The sequence below is a fragment of the Macaca fascicularis genome, chromosome 20 (genome assembly GCF_037993035.2).
Source record: "Macaca fascicularis isolate 582-1 chromosome 20, T2T-MFA8v1.1".
Taxonomy (NCBI): Eukaryota; Metazoa; Chordata; class Mammalia; order Primates; family Cercopithecidae; genus Macaca; species Macaca fascicularis.
The window spans coordinates 70194536-70218479 of NC_088394.1; the positions used below are offsets into that span (position 1 = coordinate 70194536).

The 23944-nt window shown below is 46.1% G+C and overlaps 1 protein-coding gene across 9 annotated transcripts in view; it reads right to left on the bottom strand.

Moving 5' to 3' along the window:
* PDPR (pyruvate dehydrogenase phosphatase regulatory subunit) overlaps window positions 1–23944 on the bottom strand; it is a 59129-nt gene that overhangs the window by 29436 nt on the left and 5749 nt on the right. For 5 of the 9 annotated variants that reach the window (XR_006694947.3, XR_012429138.1, XM_065537163.2 and 2 more), the window contains 10 exons: window positions 20988–21246; window positions 14459–14592; window positions 12977–13058; window positions 12720–12883; window positions 11299–11420; window positions 10421–10538; window positions 9533–9682; window positions 4502–4694; window positions 3345–3469; window positions 7–162 (listed from right to left, as the gene is read on the bottom strand). Coding sequence is in view for 7 of the 9 variants with exons in the window: in XM_065537163.2 (XP_065393235.1) it covers window positions 7–162; window positions 3345–3469; window positions 4502–4694; window positions 9533–9682; window positions 10421–10538; window positions 11299–11420; window positions 12720–12883; window positions 12977–13058; window positions 14459–14592; window positions 20988–21211 (1468 nt within the window). In the remaining 2 variants the exon portion in view is untranslated. The remainder of the gene's footprint in view (window positions 1–6; window positions 163–3344; window positions 3470–4501; window positions 4695–9532; window positions 9683–10420; window positions 10539–11298; window positions 11421–12719; window positions 12884–12976; window positions 13059–14458; window positions 14593–20987; window positions 21247–23944) is intronic. The other 4 variants (XM_015442804.4, XM_074027596.1, XM_074027598.1 and 1 more) reach the window with 4 other exon arrangements.

A 23944-nucleotide genomic window follows, 5' to 3' on the forward strand; every position in this document is an offset into this window, starting at 1 on the left:
TCTTACCCTTGTCAGGGGGAACAAAGTACTTTGGCCTCTCAAATCCGTGTTTCTCCATCCACCTGGCTCCCTGTGCATCCAGCCGGTCGTAGAGAGGAGAGGTGCGTAACTGCCTACCGGTCTGGAAGTCCCAGCGGGGAACCTTCAGATCATACATCAAAGCTAGACAGACAAGAGTAGTCTATCAAAGCCCAAGACACAGATTCGCGACCTGAGTAGCCAATATCCACTAGGCTCTGAAGTTGTTTCTATTCAAAAGAGCTTTCCAGGCTAACGTAGTCTTTTTTTTTTTTTTTTTTTTTTTTGGAGATGGAGTTTTGCTCTTGTTGCCCAGGCTGGAGTGCAGTGGCACAATCTCGGCTCACCGCAACCTCCGCCTCCTAGGTTTAAGCGATTCTCCAGCCTCAGCCTCCCAAGTAGATGGGATTACAGGCACGCGCCACCGTGCCAGGCTAATTTTTTGTATTTTTAGTAGAGATGGGGTTTCTCCATGTTGGTCAGGCTGGTCTCAAACTCCTGACCTCAGGTGATCTGCCTGCCCCGGCCTCCCGAGTGCTGGGATTACAAGTGTGAGCCACTGTGCCCGGCCCAATTTCCAGGCTAATGGAGTCTAATTTTCAAAATTACCGAGTGTATCAGGCATGCTCCAGAAGGAAAGACAATCCTGACAAGCTGCTGTCGTCCCTCCCTGGAGGTACAGAGCTACGTGTCACGGCATGACACGGCCTGTACTCACATTCAGCATTCCACATTAGTTGGGAGAAAAGTCAGGGTCCTAAACCTTGCTAAGCTTCATAGCAGAGATGAAGGTTACTAAGTGGGACACAGGTGGTAACAAAGTGCGAAAAAACAGCACTCAATTCTTCATCGTGCCTGTGTTAGGATCTCAGACCTATGATAGACATTTCCTCCCTGATAACTTACTTCTCAAGTGAAAGGTTATGTATTGTAGCTTGATTAGGTGGCTTTGAAATCTGAGAAGTTACATTCTATTGTACCAATGACATTATTCACACAACAAAGCTAGGGTCAGTATTCGTTTCTCTTAGGCCAGGTGCGGTGGCTCATGTCTGTAAACCCAGCACTTTGGGAGTTCAAGGAGGGCAGATCATGAGGTCAGGAGTTCGAGATCAGCCTGGCCAACATGGTGAAACCCTGTCTCTACTAAAAATACATAAATTAGCCAAGCATGGTGGCAGGCACCTGTAATACCAGCCACTCGGGAGGCTGAAGCAGGAGAATTGCTTGAACCCAGGAGGCAGAGGTTGCAGTGAGCCGAAATTGTGCCACTGCACTTCAGCCTGGGCAATAGAGCAAGACTGTCTCGGGCCGGGGTGGGGGGGAATTCATTTCCCTTAATGTCCAATCTTCAACAACAAGAAGTAAAAAAAGCCAGAAAAGTGTGATCTATGGTCCCTTGCAAAGAGAAGACCTGATCTCACAGCATTCCAAACAAAAGGTACATCAAGGCTGGGGGAGGTTGGGAGACAGAAGGAAGCCAGGTGGGGTTCTCTGCATGGTGACAATCTGTCCACATCCTGGTACTTTAGGTTCTACCTTCCCCATTTTCTTTTCTTTTTTTTTTTTTTTTTTGAGACAGAGTCTCACTCTATCGCCCAGGCTAGAGTGCAGTGGTACGATATTGGCTCACTGCAACCTCCGCCTCCCAGGTTCAAGTGATTGTCCTGCCTCAGCCTGCCAAGTAGCTGGGATCACAGGCACGTACCACCACACCTGGCTACATTTTTATATTTTTAGTAGAGACAGGGTTTCGCCATGTTGGTCAGGCTAGACCTCCTGACCTCAAGTGATCCGCCCACCTCGGCCTCCCAAAGTGCTGGGATTACAGGCATAAGCCACCGCGCCTGGCACCTTCCCCATTTTCTATGTGCCTGCCATTTCTATTTCACGAGAATTGGAGAAGGTTACCAAAAGTGTCATATCACCAAGGAGAAGCTCAAGCTCAATTATGATTTGCACAGGTTCCAAAGTAACGATGGGTGGGGAAATCTAGGCTTATAATAGTTCACCTCTAAAAAAAAAAAAAAACTTTCATTTTTTATTTTTTTGAGACAGGGTCTCAGTCCCACTGCCCAGACTGGAGTATGTAGTGGCGCCGTCATAGCTCACTACAGCCTCAACTTCCCCAGGTGATTCGCCTACCTCAGCCTCCCAAGTAGCTGGGATTTTAGGTGTGTGCCACTACGCACGGCTAATTTTTTGGTTTTGGTTTTAGTACAGACAGAGTTTTGCTACATTGTCTAGGCTGGTCTCAAACTGCTGACCTCAAGTGATCTGCCTCCCTCAGCATCCCACAGTGCTGGGATTACAGGCATGAGCCACCACGCCCAGCCAAGTTCAACATTTTAACCAAAGTATTTGCTAAAATTAAAGAACCTTGGCAGTTAAACATATCGCTGTTAGGTCCTTCATCTCCATGGATGTACATCCTCTTCCCAGGCCAAAAGTGAGCATCAGGCATTAAAGGCCATCCAGAGTCCTCACCATCAATGTTGTTCAACTACCAAACTAACAGTTTACTTGTAACCAAGAATGGTGGTCACAGCCAACACAGAAACTTAGTGCTGAGCATAAGTATATCCAAAATATTTAGATATCATTTGGCAAAGTCTGAGAACAGCTCCTCAGTACAGGAAAATGAAATTACAACTTGAACCCACATGGTTTGGTTCAATTCCTGATACAAAAGCTTTCAAAGGGTTTCCTAGAAAATAAATCAGAGATCAAGGTAGAATAACAAATTAAGATGAAGTGGCCAATCCTTCAAAGTTGCAGCAGGGTGAGAACAAGGGAGTGAGAGCAGGAATGTATGTTTTGTATTTATATGAGAAGTGGTTCCCAATCTCGCTGCTGTAGGGTGGATTAACGATGAAAGTCACTCACGGAAGCCTGAAGCTCTGAGAATAACGTGGAAAAATTCTCTGACTTGGAAAGAAAAAACTAAGTGGGGAACGAGAAAGCATTTTCTCGAAAAAAAAAATGTGGGAGTGAGAAAGCATTCACTTCGACATAGGGGCTCTCAAGGCAAACTGGGAAGAATGCATTGCTTAGAATATTTAGGAAGCTGCTATGTACCATCTGTAAAATCCTGTTCTACTTTCTTGTTCCCAGAAGGAAACAAGGTCCAATGCACTGAAGAAAACGTTATGTATATATCACCAGGTGCTTAAAGCCCCTTACTCAGGCCTGAAACAGTCAAATCAGATGCCCAACTCAAAGTGCTTGTTAAAGAACTGAGGAAAACTTTGCTCCTTCTGAATGACAACACGGACCACCGGGAAGATACCTGCAACTAGGAGCAACTGTGATAATGCTTCACTTACGCATGACTTCCATGACCCGGTGGCGCAGAAAGGTACGGCTGCTCTGGAGGGCTCCAAAACGTTTCAGGTCCAATTCCCAAACGTTTTCTGAGGGATAACCATGTACCATCCATTCAGCAAGGTACCTATATAGACAAAGGGCACTTGTTGGGGCTCAGGTCTGAGATTTGAGAAGATAAAACTAATTTCTACAAATTGAGAACTAATTGAATCAAAAGACCCTAAATTGCCACAGACCAGCTGAATGGTTTTGGGCAATTTCCTTAACTTTTCTGGAAGAAACGAACATGGGTCTGTGTACTGCTCTGAAAAGACTACTACGAGGATTTTACCCCAGATGATAAGATTCCCTAGGAGGTATTTAACATGTAAGCTGGCCAGACACATTGGCTGATGCCTGTAATCCCACAACTTTGGGAGGCTAAAGCAGGGGATTGCTTGAAGTCAGGAGTTTGAGACCAACCTGGGCAACATAGTAAGACTCCGTCTCTACCAAAAAAAAAAAAAGTTTCAACATGAGCCAGGTGGCTCACGCCTGTCATCCCAGCACTCTGGGAGGCCAAGGCAGATGGATCACCTGAGGTAAGGAGTTCGAGACCAGCCTGACCAACGTGGAGAAACTCTGTCTCTACTAAAAATACAAAAATTAGCCAGGTGTGCTGGCACACGCCTGTAATCCCAGCTACTCGGGAGGCTAAGGCAGGAGAATATCCTGAACCCAGGAAGTGGAGGTTGCAGTGAGCCGAGATCATGTCACTGCATTCCAGCCTGGGCGACAGAGGAAGACTCTGTCTAAAAAACAAACCGTGTATTACCTAGTTCAGATACCTACCTCAATCAACATACTTGTCTACCAAACTCAAATACACACTCAAATGACCAATATTTGTTACAACTGAAAAAGTATAAAAGAATATCCCACAGGATCTGTGGCTAACTCCAAAAGATGAGTTGCAAAAACATTTTGCCAGATGACATTTCTGGAACATGGGGAGTCTCCTATGCAGGGGACAACTCCAAAATTACATGTATCTTCTTATTAGTCTTAACATACTAGATTAAATATACCACACATCACATTAACAACAATTCTAGAAGGGAAGAGACCCAGCAAGCTGACTTATGTTCACAGCTGACTCTGAGGGAGAAAGACTTACTTTCCGGCTCCTCCACCAAATGAAAGGCCAGCAGAGTTCATTCCTGCCAGGACAAAGTAGCCCTGCACTGCAGGAGACTCGCCCATGATGCATCTCATGTCTGGTGTGAAGGTCTCTGGGCAATTCACCAACTTCATGATCTCCAGAGTCTCTAATTCTGGCATCCTCCTCAGAAGGGAACTCAACAGAGGCTCTGAGCAATAACAACAAACCCAAATAGAGTTCTCACCTTTAAGGAATTAAACCACTTTCAACCCCTCTACTTTTTTACTCCCTCTCCTTTCAGAAAATCTCTTGAAAAAAATTTTTTTTTTGAGATGGAGTCTCACTCTGTCGCCCACGTTGGAGTGCGGTGGCACGATCTCAGCTCACTGCAACCACTGCCTCCCAGGTTCAAGCGATTCTCCTGCCTCAGCCTGCCAAGTAGCTCGGATTACAGGCACGCACCACCATGCCTAGCTAATTTTTGGTATTTTTAGTAGAGACGGGGTTTCACCATGATGGCCAAGCTGGTTTCGAACTCCTGACCTCAAGTGATCTGCCCACCTCAGCCTCCCAAAGTGCTGGGATTATAGGCGTGAGCCACTGTGCCCAGCTGAAAGAGATTTTTTTAAAGATGAGCCAACTGGCCATTTATCACAAAGAAGAAACCTTGGTAGAATTACAGAATACAGCTGCAAAATACTTGGTATAAAGACTAAGGAAAAAAGATACTGGTTAGAAAGGAAAGCAGCATAGAAGAGCAAGTAAAATGTAGCTACAGATAATAATCTCAAAGGGATCAGTGTGAGTGCAAACGCTCTTAAATGGCAGCCACAGAGATTTTAATAAAAGGTAATGTTCTGAGCTGGGCATGGTGGCTCACGTCTGTAACCGTAGTACTTTGGGGCCAAGGTGGGCGGATCACTGTAGGTCAGGAGTTCAAGAGCAGTCTGGCCAAAATGGCAAAGCCCCGTTTCTACCAAAAATACAAAAATTAGCCAGTTGTGATGGTGGAAGCCTGTAATCCCAGCTACTTGGGAGGCTGAGGCAGGAGAATCGCTTGAATCTGAGAGGCGGAGGTTGAAGTGAGCCGAGATCGTGACACTGCACTCCAGCCTGGGTACCAGAGTGAAACTCCATCTCAAAAAGAAAAAAAAAAAGGCAATGTTCTGCATTGGAATAGCTGCAAAAGACAGACTTTCACCCTGCTTTAAAGGAAATCTACCATTAGGGCAAATTCAGTGGGATAGCAGGAAAAAGATGAAACAAGACCAGAACTGGATAATGGGTACATGGGGGCTCATCACACTACTCTCGCCGGGTTTATTTAGTAGAGACACAGTCTCTAGTCTCGCCATGTTGCCCAGGCTGGTCTTGACTTCCTGGGCTCCAGTGATCCTCCCATCTCGGCCTCCCAAAGTGATGGAATTACAGGTGTAAGCCACTGTGCCCAACTTCTATCCACTTTTAAAAGTTTGAAATTTCCCACAAAAATTCATTTAAAAAAAAAGCCCATCAAGGGTCAGAGGGAAATTCTTCATTAGAGACTCTTTCATATCTTTTTAATTTGGAACTCGGTAACTATATTATTATTATTATTCTTTTTCTTTTTTTTTTTTTTGAGACAGTCTCGCTCTGTCGCTCAGGCTGGAGTGCAGTGGCATAATCTTAGCTCACTGCAAGCTCCGCCTCCCAGGTTCATGTCATTCTCCTGCCTCAGCCTCCCAAGTAGCTGGGACTACAGGTGCCCACCACCACGCCCAGCTAACTTTTCCTATTTTTTAGTAGAGACAGGGTTTCACTGTGTTAGCCAGGATGGTCTCGATCTCCTGACCTCGTGAACGCCCGCCTTGGCCTCCCAAAGTGCTGGGATTACAGGCGTAAGCCACCATGCCCAGCCAATTTTTTTTTTTTTTTTCAGATGGAGTCTTGCTCTGTCACCCAGGCTGGAGTGCCGTGGTGTGACCTAAGCTCACTACAGCCTCTGCCTCCTGGGTTCCAGTGATTCTCCTGCTTCAGCCTCCCGGGTAGCTGGGGTTACAGGTGCACGCCATCACGCCCAGCTAATTTTTATATTTTTAGTAGAGATGGGGTTTCACCATGTTGGCCAGGCTGGTCTCAAACTCCTGACCTCAGGCGATTCACCCGCCTCAGCCTCCCAAAGTGCCGGGATTACAGGCCTTAAAGGCCAGGTGCAGTGGCTCATGCCTGTAATTCCAGCACTTTGAGAGGCTGAGGCAGGTGGATCACTTGAGGTCAGGAGTTCAAGAACACCCTGGCCAAATAGTGAAACCCCATCTCTACTAAAAACACAAAAATTGGCTCTGTGTTATGGTGTGTGCCTGTAATTCCAGCTACCCAGGAGGCTGAGGCAGGAGAATTACTTGAACCCAGGAGGCGGAGCAGCAGTGAGCTGTGATTGCACCATTGTACTCCAGCCAGGGCAACAGAGTGACACTCCATCTCAAAATGAATGAATGAATACATAAATAAATAAAATTATTTTGAAATTTAATAAAACACTACACTAACAAAACAATTCTGAAAAATAAAACAAACCAAAAATAATTCTGGTTTTCTTGTTTGTTTGTTTGTTTTTTGAGACGGAGTCTTCGCCCAGGCTAGATCGTGCAGTGGCGCGATCTAGGCTCACTGCAAGCTCTACCTCCTGGGTTCACGCCATTCTCCTGCCTCAGCCTCCCGAGTAGCTGGGACTACAGGCGCCCACCACCACGCCCAGCTAATTTTTTGTATTTTTAGTAGAGACGGGGTTTCACTGTGTTAGCCAGGATGGTCTCGATCTCCTGACCTCATGACACACCCACCTCGGCCTCCCAAAGTGCTGGGATTACAGGCATGAGCCACCGCACCACCCAACCAATATTTCTGTTTTCTTTTTTTTTTTCTTTTTTTTTTTTTTTGAGACGGAGTCTCGCTTTGTTGCCCAGGCTGGAGTGCAGTGGCACCATCTTGGCTCACTGCAAGCTCTGCCTCCTGGGTTCACGCTATTCTCCTGCCTCAGCCTCCGAGTAGCTGGGACTACAGGCACACACCACCACGCCCAGCTAATTTTTTGTATTTTTAGTAGAGACGGGGTTTCACCGGGTTAGCCAGGATGGTCTCGATCTCCTGACCTCGTGATCCGCCCGTCTCGGCCTCCCAAAGTGCTGGGATTACAGGCTTGAGCCACCGCGCCCGGCCCAATATTTCTGTTTTCTAAAGAGCACTTCAATTTTATATGAAGTCCTACTGAAAGCAGTCTCCTCCTAAAACCTAAAATCTCAGCAATGATTTTAGATGAATAAAGAATAAGCAGGGGTCAGGCACGGTGGCTCATGCCTGTAATCTCAGCACTTTAGGAGGCCGAGGTGGGGGGATTTCCTGAGGTCAGGAGTTCGAGGCCAGCCTAACCAACATGGAGAAACCCCATCTCTACTAAAAATACAAAATTAGTCAGGCATGGTGGCACATGCCTGTAATCCCAGCTAATCAAGAGGCTGAGGCAGGAGAATCACTTGAACCCGGGAGGCAGAGGTTGTGGTGAGCCAAGATCACACCATTGCACTCCAGCCTTGGCAACAAGAGTGAAACTCCATCTCAAAAAAATAAAATAAAATAAAAAAGAAGAGCTGGGCACAGTGGCTCACGCCTGTAATCCCAGCACTGTGGGAAACCAAGGCAGGCAGATCACTTGAGGCCAGGATTTTAAGACCAGCCTGGCCAACACGGTAAAACCCTGTCTTTACTGAAAATACATAAATTAGCTGGACATGTTGGTGCACGCCTGTAATCCCAGCTACCCAAGAGGCTGAGGCATGAGAATCACTTAAACCTAGGAGGTGGAGGTTGGACTGAGTCAAGATTGTGCCACTGCACTCCAGTCTGGGCGACAGAGCAAGACTTTTATCTCAAAAAAAAAAAAAGGCCAGGCGCAGTGGCTCAAGCCTGTAATCCCAGCACTTTGTGAGGCCGAGGCAGGTGGATCACCTGAGGTCAGGAGTTCAAGACCAGCCTGATCGACATGGCAAAACCCATCTCTACTAAAAATACAAAAATTAATTGGGCATGGTGGCAGGTGCTTGTAGTCCCACCTACTCTGAAGACTGAGGCAGGAGAATCACTTGAACCGGGGAGGCAGAGGTTGCAGTGAGCCAAGATCGCGTCACTGCACTCCAACCTGGGCAACAGAGCAAGACTCCATCTCAGGAAAAAAAAAAAAAAAAAAAAAAAGCACCTGGATATGATGGCTCATGCCCGTAATCCCAGCACTTTGGGAAGCTGAGGCAGGAGGACTGACTGAGCCCAAGAGTTCGAGACCAGCCTGGGTAACACAGCAACACCCCATCTCAACAAAAAATTTAAAAATTAGCTGGGCGTGGTGGCAAGCACCTGTAGTCCCAGCTACTTGGGAGGCTGATGTGGCAGCATCGCTTGAGCTCACGAATTTGAGGTTACAGTGAGCTATGATCATCACATGGCACTCCAGCCTAGATGACAGGGCAAGACCCCATCTCACACACACACAAAATGGTAGAGATGACTACACACACACAAAGGGCTAGGCACAGTGGCTCATGTCTATAATCTTAGCACTTTGGGAGGCCAAGGTGAAAGGATCACTTGAGCCTCGGAGTTCGAGATCAGCCTGGGCAACATGGCAAGACCATGTTCTTTTTTTTCTACCAAAAAGAAAAAAATATAAGCTGAGACCAGGAGTTTCGGGCTACAGTGAGCTATAATTGTGCAACTGCACTCCAGTCTGAGCCACAGAGCAAGGCTCTGTCTCAAGAAATAAAAAAAAAAAGTAAAACTAAGAATCAAATAAAATTTAAAAATAATCCAAATGTCCAGTAAACAAGATTTTAGCTCCCTGAATCTGCTACCTAGTAACTTCATCCTTAGACCAGGCAAACTCACCGTCTGTAACCACTGTTGTACCCCATGGTGTTGTTATAATCATTAAACAAGCAACTATTCTTGAAAATACTTTGATAAATATAACACCTTAGACAAATATAAGGCAGTATTGTTATAATGTAGTTCACATACCAAAGTGATCCCAGTCTTCCTGTAGATTCTGAATCTCCAGCTGGTTCTTGCCCTCAGTGAAAATTGGTTTCGGGTTCTTCTCAAAGCCCCCAGACAAGATGCCACCCTGCCAGTTCCGAATATAAATTCTTCCATCAGCATCCACAATAGCTGAGGAGGAGAAATGACATGGAGTGGGGAGTGGAAGAAAAAACAAGGGCTTAGAGGCAAGTTAGCTTTCTAAATAGACAGAAAAACCAAACAAAAACACCCATCCCATTAATGGCTTTATTAATGAAAGAACATTCAATGAACACAGGCATTCATTAGCTTTAAAATACCTTTTGAGGTCATGGGGGAAGATCCTCCCATTTAGACTTTCAGTGGAGACTGTTTCTCTGATTATCCCTTTCCTAGAAGCTTTGACTAGACCCCACAAGCAAACCACGTAACTCCCATTGTGCCAAGCGAAAGTTTAACAGAAAGGGGGATTGCAGAGCCCATTCTAGGCATGAAGACCATCAAAAGGATGTGAGAACCCTCTCCTACAGTGCTTGGAACCACTAACTCACCTAAGTCTATCGTTTACCTATGACGTTTCTACAATCTATAGCATTCAAGTCAAAAAGTCAACATGACAGTCCAAATATTCTCAATGACCTCTGTTTAGGACTAAAATTAGCTTGCAAAATGAAAACAAAAACAAAAAAATGTATTAATGGAAATTTTGGCCATCCTTTCATAAAGAGTTAATAAAGAAAAGTCAGAATTGGGTCCACCTCCCTGTAACATGCTCTAGAAATGAAAGACTCTTTCAGACACAGTCTGTCCTGAGCAGAAAGTTTTCCTTTTCAAAGGACAGGATACTGGCAAAGAAACAAGATTTTTTTAAAAAGTGCAAGTCCTCACTTGGTGTGCTGCTCTGCAGAGGGGTCTCCAAGGGGCGAGTCAGGAGGTAGAAGTGTTCGCAGGCATGTAGCGGGATACTAACCGGCTCCTCGTTGGACAGACCCAGCTCGTATGCCCACTACAAATGGACAGGTTTTGTAGGTGGGAAGAGGAACAGAAATACAAATGAGCAAGTTCAGCCTCTTGAGATTAATTCCAAGTGGCTTATGTGTGCTCTTGCTACAGTGTCAAGTGTGGGAAGTTAGCCTGCTTTAGTTCAATTATTTGGATCGGGAGCAATACTACATTTTTTCAGCCGTAGAAATTACTTTGAGATCAAAGGAAGAGATATTTACCAGCTAGTCAAAGGAGCTCATGGGAACCAAAGGAGGTCCTTTCGATAAAATGCCTGGGTTCAACTACAAACCCCAAAGAGCAATCACTAAATGAACTTCACATGGCGAAAGTATTTCTTAGTTCACTTCAGGATCATAGCGTGGAAGGCAAGAGCCAATCTGCTCTGAAAGAAGCAGTGTCCTGGAAATTAGTGTCCACATTCCTGACACAATAAAATAGCCTAATAAGTTATTTGCTAGGTTGTAGAATGAAATGTAACACCAAGACCCAGCGCCAAGGATTCACGTCAATGCCTGACCATTTGCTGGCCTTCCTGACCAGGATAGCACCCGTCAGCCCAGTATGGAGGAAGGACAAGGTCACACATGCTTCTATTTCGGACTAAGTATCGGTTTCTGATTTAGAATACCCTACAAGAAACAGTGTAGTTACTGATATCTGTATAATCAATCACAATACTAATCTTACTTCTCTACACCAAAAAAATCTTGGAGACAAACGTTAAATAAGAAAAGCAGAGCCCAGTGTTGGTGCTGACCTACCTGGCCGGCACAGTTGACAAAATACTGGCATTCAATCTGTCCTTTATCTGTCTCCACTCCAGTAACTTGACCTTTTTTGACCATTACATGAAGAACAGATGTCCGGTCATAGATCTGAACACCTGTTTCAAGGTAAAGAAAGAGTTGGTACTTCATCTGATGTACCAGAATGTAGACATCTGCAGAAGGTTCTCCACCCAAAAGAAACACTGACAAAGTCAAGTCAATGCTTTATTACTTTATTTTGTTTTTGAGACGGAATCTTGCTCTGTTGTTACGGGTGGAATGTAGTGGTGCAATCTTGGCTTGCTCTCTGCCTCCTGGATTCAAGCGATTCTCCTGCCTCAGCCTCTCAAGTAGCTGGGAATACAGGCGTGCACCACCATGCCCGGCTAATTTTTGTATTTTTAATAGAGATGGGGTTTTACCATGTTGGTCAGGCTGGTCTTGAACTCCTGGCCTCAGGTGATCCACCTGCCTTGGCCTCCCAAAGTGCTGGGATTACAGGCATGAGACACCACACCCGGCTCAATGCTTTAATTAAAAAAAAAAAAAACCTGGAATCATATCCTGAGACTACGTAAATGGGCCTTGCTCAAGATTGAAAATAGCAAGTCAGTTTAAAAACAGACTTTGGAACGCAATAATTAAATTCCAGGAATCACAGACTATGGAGCAGAGAGGAGAGGATGTAAAAAAGGCGCCTTAAGTGGTAATCTGCCCATATCATTGATATGATACCCTGGACACTAGTAAGTTTTTCTCTCATTCAGTGCAACACGGGCTCATGATTTCAGGTGTGGATTAAACTTCCAAGGTGTGTTTTCACTTGAACTTCTCAAGTCCTGTAGGGGAAAAATATTACCTTAAGTCCAAAAGGTATTAATCAGCCGGGCCCAGTGGCTCATGCCTGTAATCCCAGAACTTAGGGAGGCCGAGGTGGGTGGATCATCTGAGGTCAGGAGTTCAAGACTAGCCTGGCCAACATGGCGAAACCCCGTCTCTACTAAAAATACACAAAATAATTAGCCGGGTGTAGTGCCGCACACCTTAGTCCCACCTACTCGGGAGGCTGAAGCAGGAGGATCACATGAACCCAGGAGGTGAAGGCTGCAGTGAGCCAAGATTGTGTCATTGCACTCCAGCCTGGGAGAAAAGAGAGAAGCTCTGTCTCCAAAAAAGGGGCATTAATTAGCACTAAAAGCAGCTCTTTGGAACTTAAAAAATGGGGCCCTGAGGGAAAACACTTATTAACAGATAAACAAAATTATAAGACACAGTGTTCAAAAAATGGAAGCTGAGTACCCCAAAGAGGATAATCTTTCCAAACTTGAGTTGGTGTAACTGCCTACTGTGAGACACTTCCTTAGGTAACATCTTCCCTGCTAATCCATCTTAAGAAAATGCAAAAACCTGCTCACCATTTTGGGAGGCTGCACTTGCCAGGGCAAGAGCCACGTCAGCAGAGGACACCACTGCATCCTCGGGAACATGCATGGCCCCCACCAGGTCGTGCACGTTGAGGAGATGGTGAAGTTCAGCCACTTTCTTGGGGGAGATGATCTCAGAAGGGATACCTATGACACTGCCACAGAACACAAGGGACAATGACATTCACAGGCTCTTTGGCAGAGGCCAGTGTGGTCAAGTCAGGCCACGCTTCTAGACTCTTACGTACTTCAGCCTTGAGTTGATGCGCTTCAGGGAGATCAGTCGGTCCTGAGTTTGGGCCAGAAAGATTGAGCCTGTCCTTGTGTAACCTGTAAGAAAAATGAGCCCAAATGAGACAGATCAGACCAAATGTAGGATGGGAGAGTAGAAAATGCACTAGATTATAGCTTAGAAGACCTGTGATGAATCCTGGGACTGCCACTCAATATCCTTGGGCAGGTAAATCAGCTTCTCTGAGCTTCTTCGGAAAATTTTAAGAACTTCAGATGCGCTAAGGCTCCATGCCCTAACCAAACATTCTCAGCTAACAGTTTTGTGAGGTTGTGAGGATCAAATGAGATTCTAGGCCAGGTGCAGTGGCTCACGCTTGTAATCCCAGCACTTTGGGAGGTTGAGGGGGGCAGATCACCTGAGGTCAGTAGTTTGAGACCAGCCTGGCCAGCATGGTGAAACCCTGTCCCTACTAAAAATATAAAAATTAGCTGGGTGTGGTGGTGCATGCCTGTAATCCCAGCTACTGGGGAGGCTGAGGCAGGAGACTTGTTTGAACCCAGCAGGTGGAGGTTGCAGTGGGTCAGAATTGCACCACTGCATTCTAGCCTGGGCGACACAGCAAGATTCTATCTTTAAAAAAAAAAAAAAAAAAAAAAAGAAGATTTTGGGCAGGGATTCGACCTTGAACCCATCCCTATTCTTCCTTCCTTTTAGGAAATTCACCCTTTCTCCTCCTAGTCTTGGGGGGGTGTGACCCTTGGCAAAGGCCACTCACAATAACATCAGCTACCAAGGGTCAGATTCTCCCTTCTCCTTCCCCAGTATAGCCAAACAGTGGGCACGTGACCTAAGCTTATCCAATCAGACCCTCCTGAAATAGTCAGTCTTGAGCACATAGGTGAATGGCTAGAGGTCACCATCTCAAGGGCAGCATCGTCCAGACCAGGCTGCTCCTGTTCTGGCTGAGGGACTGCCTGCGGTGCAGTCCCCACATCCTGGCTTCCAGATTGCCTTCAGCTGGCAGCCTCCTACCAACTCCACAGGCCCCAAGCTCCTCCCAACAAGCTCTAAGTTGGCCAGAGTCAATTCCTGTTGTTTGTAATCAACACACCTGATATAGAACCATAATTACACTTAGGCCAATGACAATCCTCCTAAAATGCAATGACTCTTAATTCTCATGAAGAAAAAGTTGCAGCAATTTGGTATCTTATTTTCAAAAGAAGTACAGTCAGGATAATTTACATATTTTCTTAATTTATTAGTAGAGACGAGGTTTCACCGTCTTAGCCAGGATGGTCTCGATCTCCTGACCTCGTGATCCGCCCACCTCGGCCTCCCAAAGTGCTGGGATTACAGGTGTAAGCCACCACGCCTGGCCAACCCAAGTCTTAATTACCAAAGCAGCAGGCAAACCTGGCAGAGGACAAGATACAGAACTGAATATAACAGTCTCAGGGACAGGCAAAACAGTAAACGGAAGACACTTGCTTACCTGTTTGGATCCCTGTTTCTTGCTCTAACTGATGGTAGAGTTTGTTTGAGTAGTCTGCCATCTTCTGCTCAATGGTCAAGTGCCTGGCAGTGCTCAGGATGCCAGCACAGAACCTTGTAGAGCCAGCAGCCAGCCTGCAGGATGGATGCAAAATGCTATTAGGTACATTGACGTATCTGTGAATACAAGGTCAAGGTTTTCATTATAGTACTGTTTCTAATACCAAAAGATGGAAACAAGGTGGACACAGTGGCTCACACTTACAATCCCAGCACTTTGGGAGGCCAAAGTAGGAGGACTGAGGACTGCTTGAGGACAGGGGTTTAAGATCAGCCTGGTCAACAAAGGGAGACCCCGTCTCTACCACCAACAACAAAATTAGCCAGGCATGGTAGCACATGCCTGCAGTCCCAGCTACTTGGAAGGCTAAGGCCAGAGGAGCCCTTGAGTTCAGAAGGTAGAGGCTGCAGTGAGGTATGATCATACCACTGCACTCCAGCTTGGGCAACAAGGTGAGAAAAATGTTCACTGACATGGGACAGATTTAAAATTTTGGATAGTTTAGGCCAGGCACAGTGGCTCATGCCTGTAATCCCAGCAATTTGAGGGGCTGAGGTAGGAGGATCACTTGAGGACAGGAGTTGAAGACTGGCCTGGGCAACATAACCAGACCGTGTCTCTACCAAAAAAATAAAAAATAAATAAAAATAAAGGCCAGCTGCGGTGGCTCACGCCTGTAATTCCAGCACTTTGGGATGCCGAGGTGGGTGGATCACAAGGTCAGGAGATTGAGATCATCTTGGCTAACATGGTAAAACCCTGTCTCTACAAAAAATACAAAAAATTAGCTGGGCATGGTGGCGGGCGCCTATAGTCCCAGCTACTCGGAAGGCTGAGGCAGGAGAATGGTGTGAACCCGGGAGGTGGAGCTTGCAGTGAGTCAAGACTGTGCCACTGCGCTCCAGCCTGGGCGACAGAGCGAGACTCCGCCTCAAAAAAAAATGAATAAATAAAAGTTAAAAAAAAAATAATAAATAAAAGTTAGCCAGGCTACCTGGGAGGCTGTGGCAGGAAGATCCTTTGATCCCAAAAGTTTGCACCTGCATTGAGCTAGGATTGTGCCACTGCACTTCGGACTAAGCAATAGAGCAAGACTCCATCTCTAAAATAAAATAACATTTTGGAATTCATCTGTACAACGGAATACTATGCAGCTACAAAAAAAAAGAATGAAAAGGTCTTTATGTACCAACATGGAACAATCATAATGAAAAAGCAAGGCGAAGAACAGTGTGTAAGGTATGCTCCCACTTATATAAAAAAGGGAAAAAATATAATAAATGAATACCCATACACACACACACAAACCTACCAACACATAATTGCTTATAGAAGTAGAGAATGTAACTAGAACTTAACTTCCCTCCAGAAAGGAAAGCTTTTTGTTAGAAGTGAAGATTGAGGGCTGGGTGCAGTGGCTCACGCCTGTAATCCCAGCACTTTGGGAGGCCGAGACAGGCAGATCACTTGAGGTCAGGAGCTCGAGACCAGCCTGGCCAACATGGCGACACCCCATCTCTGCTAAAAATACAAAAATTAGCCGGGCATGGTGGCGGACACCTGTAATCCCAGCTATTCAGAAGGCTGAGGCAGGAGGATCGCCTGAACCCAGGAGGCGGAGGTTTCAGTAAGCTGAGGCTGCAACACTGCGCTACAGCCTGGGTGACAGAGCAAGATTCCGTCTCAAAAAAAAAAAAAAAAAGAAGATTGAAAAGGAGTCTTTTTCCTGTACACTCTTTCACATATTTTCTTTCTTTCTTTCTTTTTATTTTTATTTTTTGAGATGCTTTTGCGTTTTGTTATTGTCACCCAGGCTGGAGTGCAGTGGCACAATCTTGGCTTACTGCAACCTCTGCCTCCTGGGTTCAAGCTATTCTCCTGCCTCAGCCTCCCGAGTAGCTGGGATTACAGGTACCCGCCATCATGCCCAGCTAATTTTTTTGTTGTTGTTGTTTTAAGAGATGGAGTTTCGCTCTTGTTGCCCACCCTGGAGTGCAATGGCATGATCTCGGCTCACCACAACCTCCACCTCCCAGGTTCAAGCGATTCTCCTGCCTCAGTCCCCCAAGTAGCCAGGATTACAGGCGTGCACCACCATACCTGGCTAAATGTGTATTTTTAGTAGAGATGGGGTTTCGCCATGTTGGCCAGGCTGGTTTCGAATTCCTGACCTCAGATGATCCACCTGCCTCAGCCTCCCAAAGTGCTGGGATTATAGGCATGAGCCACCGCACCCAGCCTCTTTTACATTTTTTCAATTTTGAAACATATAAATACATTGCCTACTCAAAAGTACATAAACTTTACATTGAAAAAAAGTTCTCTAATTTGTGGTAGCTCCCAAAGACCCAGTTTTGCAAGGGACCCATATGTCAAGAAAGCCGGTGGGGGTTCTAAGGTCATTTTCCCCAAATTATTTATCACTCAGTAAATAAACTACCATCTGTGTCAGCATGCCTGTCACTGGAGTTTACTGTATTTACTCTAATAATGATATTTTCCCCGTAAGATTGTCAGCTCCCTGAAGAGATGTTTCTATCATCTTTGTAACAGTGTGGAGCTCTACCCCAGGTGGGCGTTCCATTATCTGGCTGGTGGTCAGCACCTATAGCTCTGGTGATGTCTCTGCTGGGAGAGCACTCCTCGAGCAGCTCTGACAGTGGCTCTTGCCCTTGGGGGTACATTAGAGTTCCCCAGGAAGCTTTTAAAAATACTGATACCTGGCTCACCCTTAGAGATTCTGGTTTGTTCTGGGGAGAGGTCTGGGCATTGGTAATTGTTAAAAGCTCCCCAGCTGATTCTACTGTGCAGACAGGTTTAAGAATCATTGATCTATGAGAACAATAGTGAAGGCGGAGAAGAGGAACAATTATAGATAAAGGGGAGTATAAAACCATTTCACAAGTCACTGATAAGGCATAATAATAATTATTACTTTTTGAGACAGTCTCACTCTGTTGCCCAGGCTGGAGGGCAGTGGCACAAACTTGGCTCACTGCAATCTCCGCTTTCCAGGTTCAAGCAATTCTCCTGCCTCAGACTCCTGAGTAGCTGGGATTACAGGCGCATGCCACCATGCCCAGCTAATTTTTGCATTTTTAGTAGAGACAGGGTTTTGTCATGTTGGGCAGCCTGGTCTTGAACTCCTGACCTCAGGTGACCCACCCACCTTGGCCTCCCAAAGTCCTGGGATAATAGGCATGAGCCAATGCACTTGGCTGAGGCATAATTTTTTTTTTTTTCAGACCGAGTCTTGTTCTGTTGCCCAGGCTGGGGTGCAATGGCGTTATCTTGGCTCACTGCATCCTCCACCTCCTGGGTTCAAGCAATTCTCCTGCCTCAGCCTCCCAAGCAGCTGGGATTACAGGTGCACACAACCACTCCCAATTAATTTCTGTATTTTTAGTAGAGACAGCATTTCACCATGATGGCCAAGCTGGTATCGAACTCCCAACCTCAGGTGATCCACTCGCCTTGGCCTCCCAAAAATGAACCTCCCTAGAGTCTTCCACTTACAAACATTTACACTGAAATTAGTTTATCATTTTTTGTGGAAATACCTGATAATTAAATTTGAAAGGATTTCAAAAAATAGGAGATAGACTTTGACATCAAGGAAGCATTATGAGCCCAGGTGTGGTGGCCCACACCTGTAACCCCAGTACTTTGAGAGGTTGAGGTGGATGGATTACTTGAGCCCAGGAGTTTGAAGCCAGCCTGAACAACATGGTGAAATCACATCTCTACCAAAAATACAAAAAATTAGCTGGGCGTGGTAGCGCATGCATGTGGTCCCAGCTACTCACAAGGCTACGGTGGGAGGATCACTTGAGCCCAGGAGGCAGAGGTTGTAGTGAGCCAAGATTGAACCACAGCACTCCAGCCTGAGTGACAGCGTGAGATCCTGTCTCAAAAACATTAACAAAAACAAAACCCACTTTTGCTCTTAAAAGTATCCACTGCAGGCCAGGTGCAGTGGCTCATGCCTATAATCCTAGCATTTGGGAGGCCAAGGCAGGTGATCAGCTGAGGTCAGGAGTTCAAGACCTGCCTGGCCAACATGGTGAAACCCCATCTCTACTAAAAATACAAAAATTAGCCAGGTGTGGTGGCATGCACCTATAGTCCCAGCTACTTGGGAGCCTGGGGCAGGAGAATCACTGGAAACCCGGGAGGTAGAGGTTGCAGTGAGCCGAGATCATGTCACTGTACTCCAGTCTGGGTGACAGAGCAAGACTCTGTCTCAAAAAAAAAAAAAAAAAAAAAAAAGAGTATCCACTGCATAAAATAGAAATCCATGAGTCTAAACTAGTGTGTGTGTGTGTGTATACAGATATATATAACTGAGTAAATAAATGGGGGAGAAGGAAATCTCTTCCTGACAGCAATATGCCAACTATAATAAATGTAGAAGGATGATCAAAAAATCACCATTTGTCAATCATCATGGTGGTAGCTGACTCAGGCAACAGCTGTCAATGGATGCTAAGCCCGGTAGGTGGAGGTCTGATACGAACTGATATGAACAGGATATTGGCATAATCTCAGAATCCATCTCTCCTGATAGGGCACTGGCCCGTTATAAAGGGAGAAAACAGGGTCTCTGTGCTAGAGATGCTTGGAGGACACCAACATAACTGGGTGACCAGGGTTATCACCACCAGAAGTGAGACAGGACAGCTATACATCTTCTGATGTGGTGCACTGCTGAGAGTCCAGCCTAATTTCTGTGGTCTTACTGCCAAAAATGTATGACCTGGTTGTGAGGATGGATACACAACTCTGTGAACAGAATTTGGCACTTAACAAGGATGAGTGGCATGGTATGCAAATTGTATCTCAATACAGCACGTTTACAAAAGTCTCTAACCTGAGTCTGATCATAAGACAACAGCCTAGGCTAGGTGTGGTGGCTCACACTTGTAATCCCAGTACTCTGAGAGGTCAAGATGGGTGGATCACCTGAGGTCAGGAGTTCGAGACCAGCCTGGCTAACACAGTGAAATCCTGTTTCTACTAAAAAAATAGAAATTAGCCAGGCGTGGTGGTGGGCGCCTGTAATCTCAGTTACTCGGGAGGCTGAGGCAGGAGAATCGCTTGAACCCAGGAGACAGAGGTTGCAGTGAGCGGAAATTGCACCACTGCACTCCAGCCTGGGTGACATAGTGAGAGTCTGGCTCAAAAAAAAAAAAAAAAAAAAAAAAGAAAAAGAAAAAGAAAACAGCCTAGGCAACACAGGGAGATCCCACCTCTACCGAAAAATACAAAAATCAACCAGACATGGTGGTGCATGTCAACAGTAGGTTAGGAGGCTATGACAGAAGAATTGCTTGAATCCACAAGGTCAAGGCTACAGACAGCTGTGATAGTGTGACTGCACTCCAGCTTGGGTGACACAGCAAGACCCCTTCTTAAAAAAAAAAAAAAAAAAGGAAGAAAAAAGAAAACATTAGCTAAACACAGGTTGAGAATTATCAGAGTGGAAGGCCTGTATTTTTTTTTTTTTTTTTTTTTGAGACATAGTCTTGCTCTGTCACCCAGGCTAGAGTGCAGTGGCATGATCTCTGCTCACTGCCACCTCCACCTCACGGATTCAAGCGATTCTCCTGCCGCAGCCTGCCGAGTAGCTGGGATTACAGTTGTACACCACCATGCCCAGCTAATTTTTGTATTTTTAGTAGAGACAGGGTTTCACCATGTTGGTCAGGCTGGTCTCGAACAGGTGATCTGCCCACCTCAGCCTCCCAGAGTGGTGGGATTACAGGCGTGAGCCACCACGCCCGGCCAATACTGTTGTATGAATCTAACATTACTTGTGTAGTGGTATAATATTAATGATGGATTATAAGAATCCATTCTGTAATCTCTGTAACTATTACAAATTAATATAAAGGGATTTAGCTTACAAGCCAATAGAGCAGAAAATACTTGACCTAAAAGAAGGCAAGCACAGAGAAACTAAGCCTATAGAGCATATTTCTTTTGGGGAATGTGAACAATGTTAAGAACTAGCAATTAAGCAAACACAAGCAGTTGTCTACTTTGCTTAAATGCAATCCACATTATTTACAAACACAAATTTCTGTCAAAGTCTAAAATGCTGCTGGGTACAGTGGGTCACACCTGTAGTCCCAGCACTTTGGGAGGCCAAGGTGGGAGGACTGCTTGAGGCCAGCAATTCAAGCTCAGCCTGGGTAAGAAAGCGAGATCCTGTCTACCAAAACAACAACAACAACAACAAAAAAAAAAAAAAAAAAAAAGGAAAAGGAAATTTGTCAACTCTCTAAAAATCAGAGAACATGAGCATTACTAATCATCATTCAACAAAACTCAGGAGATTCCACCTTGCTGCTTCTCACGCTACTTGGCAACATTTAGATTCGCTACTGGTGGGGCAGTATCTCTGAAAGGAGAGGGAATCTTAGATTAGAGCAGCACAGCCATGAGCCAAATGCAGTCTGATCCTTACCTGCCCTGCTCCAAAAGGACAATATCCTTCCACCCCATTTTGGAGAGGTGATAGGCCACAGATGTGCCCATGATTCCACCTCCACAGATGACCACCTGTGCCTGGGTGGGCAGGGCCATGGAACGTGCCTCTGCAGCTGACGCGCTGTTTCTTGCAGAGGACCAGTTCTGCCATCCTGGGCTGGCTCTTTGTCTTCCAACAATTGACAGCAACCGGTAGAACATCACGTCTCTCACCAACTAGATCTCAGGAATTTAAACTAGACAGAGAAACCAAACATATTTCATGCCATTCAACTCAGTGCATGGGATTAATGAGAAAGGGATTTGACAAAGAACAAATCATTCAGCAAATATTTGAGGGCAGCCACGCGTGGTGGCTCACGCCTGTAATCCCAGCACTCTGGGAGGCCAAGGTGGGCGGATCACGAGGTCAGGAGATCCAGACCATCCCGGCTAACACGGTAAAGCCCCGTCTCTACTAAAAATACAAAATTAGCCGGGTGTGGTGGCAGGCGCCTGTAGTTCCAGCTACTCCGGAGGCTGAGGCAGGAGAATGGCGTGAACCCGGGAGGTGGAGCTTGCAGTGAGCCGAGACTGTTCTGCTGCACTTCAGCCTGGGCCACAGAGCAAGACTCTGTCTCAAAAAAAAAAAAAAAATTTGAGGGCATACTGAGTTTCAGATATTCTGCTAGCAGTGGACAAGAATGGGGAAGTCTATCTTTATGAAATTTACATTTGAGAGTTTGCGTGTGTGAATGAGGAGAGCACCAATCAATATACAAATAAATATACAAATAAAACAAGTAAACAAAGCTAACGTGATAGAGTAACTAGGGGCATATTTAAAATAGGATGGTCAGAAATAGCCTCCAAGGAAGTGACACTTGGAAACAGACCTGAAGGATAAGGAACGAACTACACATTTGGCAGACACTGAGACGAGCATGTGCAAAAGCCCTGAGGTAAGACAGACCAAGAACAAAAAGGAGGCCTGCACGCACACAACATGGGGAGTGTGGGGAGACGATCTAAGACAACGCTGCAGAGGCAGGCGGAAGCCAGTGACACACAGCCTTGGGTGCCATCAGCAGGAGTTGGAATTTTATTCAAAGTACAAAGGAAAATCACTAACGCAGGGAAATCCCTAGCAGGGGAAAGAAATGATCTGGGATGTTTTTCTTTGCTTTGCTTTTTTTGGCGCGGGGGGCGGGGGGCTGTTTTTCAAAGGTAGGTCTGGCTCCACTGTGGAGAGCGCATGGTAGAATTAAGAAGAACAGAGTCGACTTCCTGGGCTCAAGTGATCCTCCCACCTCGGTCTCCCAAAAGTGTTGAGATTACAGGCGTGAACCACCGCCGTTGGCCAAAGCAGGGTTTTAATAAACTTAATCTATCAGCAAAACAGATGACTGTTCAACTTTCAAGAAACTGAAGAAAGAAAGACCTACTGGTTGTCCATGCAGTCATGTGTACAGGAGGATGAGGACTTTGAGATGAGAGGCGGTAGACAAGGGGGCCTCAGGGCAGCTCACTGCTAGTCACCTCCTTACCGCCTCCACTGCCAGCCACAGGACCCACAGACACTCCACAGTCAGCCCAAATTGTCCAAGGCCAAGGTATCTATGTCCATCCATCACAGAGGACTCTCACAATTGCAACCAATGCAAGCACAGACTGTGTCCAGGCTGATATCCCATCCAACTGGAGACAAATTGTCGTGGCCAGCTTGTGAATGCCACCATGCCTCTCACCCCAGTCCCTATTAAGCACCATCTCAAGACAGAAGCTTCTCTACCCAGCTAGTCTTTCCATAATCTCATCTCCATGTGACCACTGTACTTCCCATGACCCAAGCTCTCTTCACTTTCCTTCCCTTCAAGCCCCTCTACTGCACCGTCTAGAATACCTTCCCCGAAGGCAAGCACCTACCCCTTTGCTGACATTCTCTCTACCCTGTCCCAATGGCAACACAGCTCTCCTGGGAACTGCCGCTGCCTAATGGCCAGCCCCATCCCACTGACCTCAATGTCAACCTCCTGGCTTCTGACCCGTGACCACTTGGTTATACTTGAAAACTGTCCTGCTCCTTGGTGGCTTAGGCTAGCACATGTTAAGCCACAGGCAGACCTCTGTCTGTATTCAGGTTCAGAGCCCAGCTGCTCTTCTCTCAACTTTCAACTTCACCTCCTTTCTTCCCTCATTCTAAGCAGATAACCTGTCTCACCTCATTCCCTGAAACCCTTCCTATAGACCCACTTGCATCTGCAACCATCTCTTCCTTCTTTTACCCACCGGAAAGTTAATCTCCCCCAAGTGCCCTGGATCCCACTTCCTCCTCTCTTCTCTCGACCCTAGCTCCATCAACTGCTCTGTCTCTTTCATCTACCTGCAACATTTCCCTCCCTTTTTGCTCCTTTTCCTCAGCATTTTTTTTTTTTTTGAGACAGAGTCTCGCTCTGTCGCCCAGTTGGGAGTGCAGTGGTGTGATCTCGCCTCACTGCAACCTCCATGTTCCAGGTTCAAGCAATTCTCCTGCCTTAGCCTCCTGAGCGGCTGGGACTACAGGCGCATGCCACCACGCCCAGCTAATTTTTGTATTTTTAGTAGAGACGGGGTTTCACCATGTTGATCAGGCTGGTCTTGAACTCATGACCTCAGGTGATCCACCCACCTCCACCTCCCAAAGTACTGGGATTACAAGCGTGAGCCACCACGCCCAGCCTTAATGACTTTCTGATGCCCTCAGGAAAAAGGCAAAACTCTTTTCATATCAAGTGCAAGATCCTTCACAGTCTGGTTCTTATCTGTGGTCTCACTTCTCCTCTCCCCACACTCTGACCAAGCCAGACTGAACAACCTGTAATTCCCCAAACATATCAGGTGAGGCGTGAATGTTCTATTCAGCTCCAGGTTCTGTGCATGCTGATCCCTCCTGGCATGGTTCCTGCCACCCCTTCC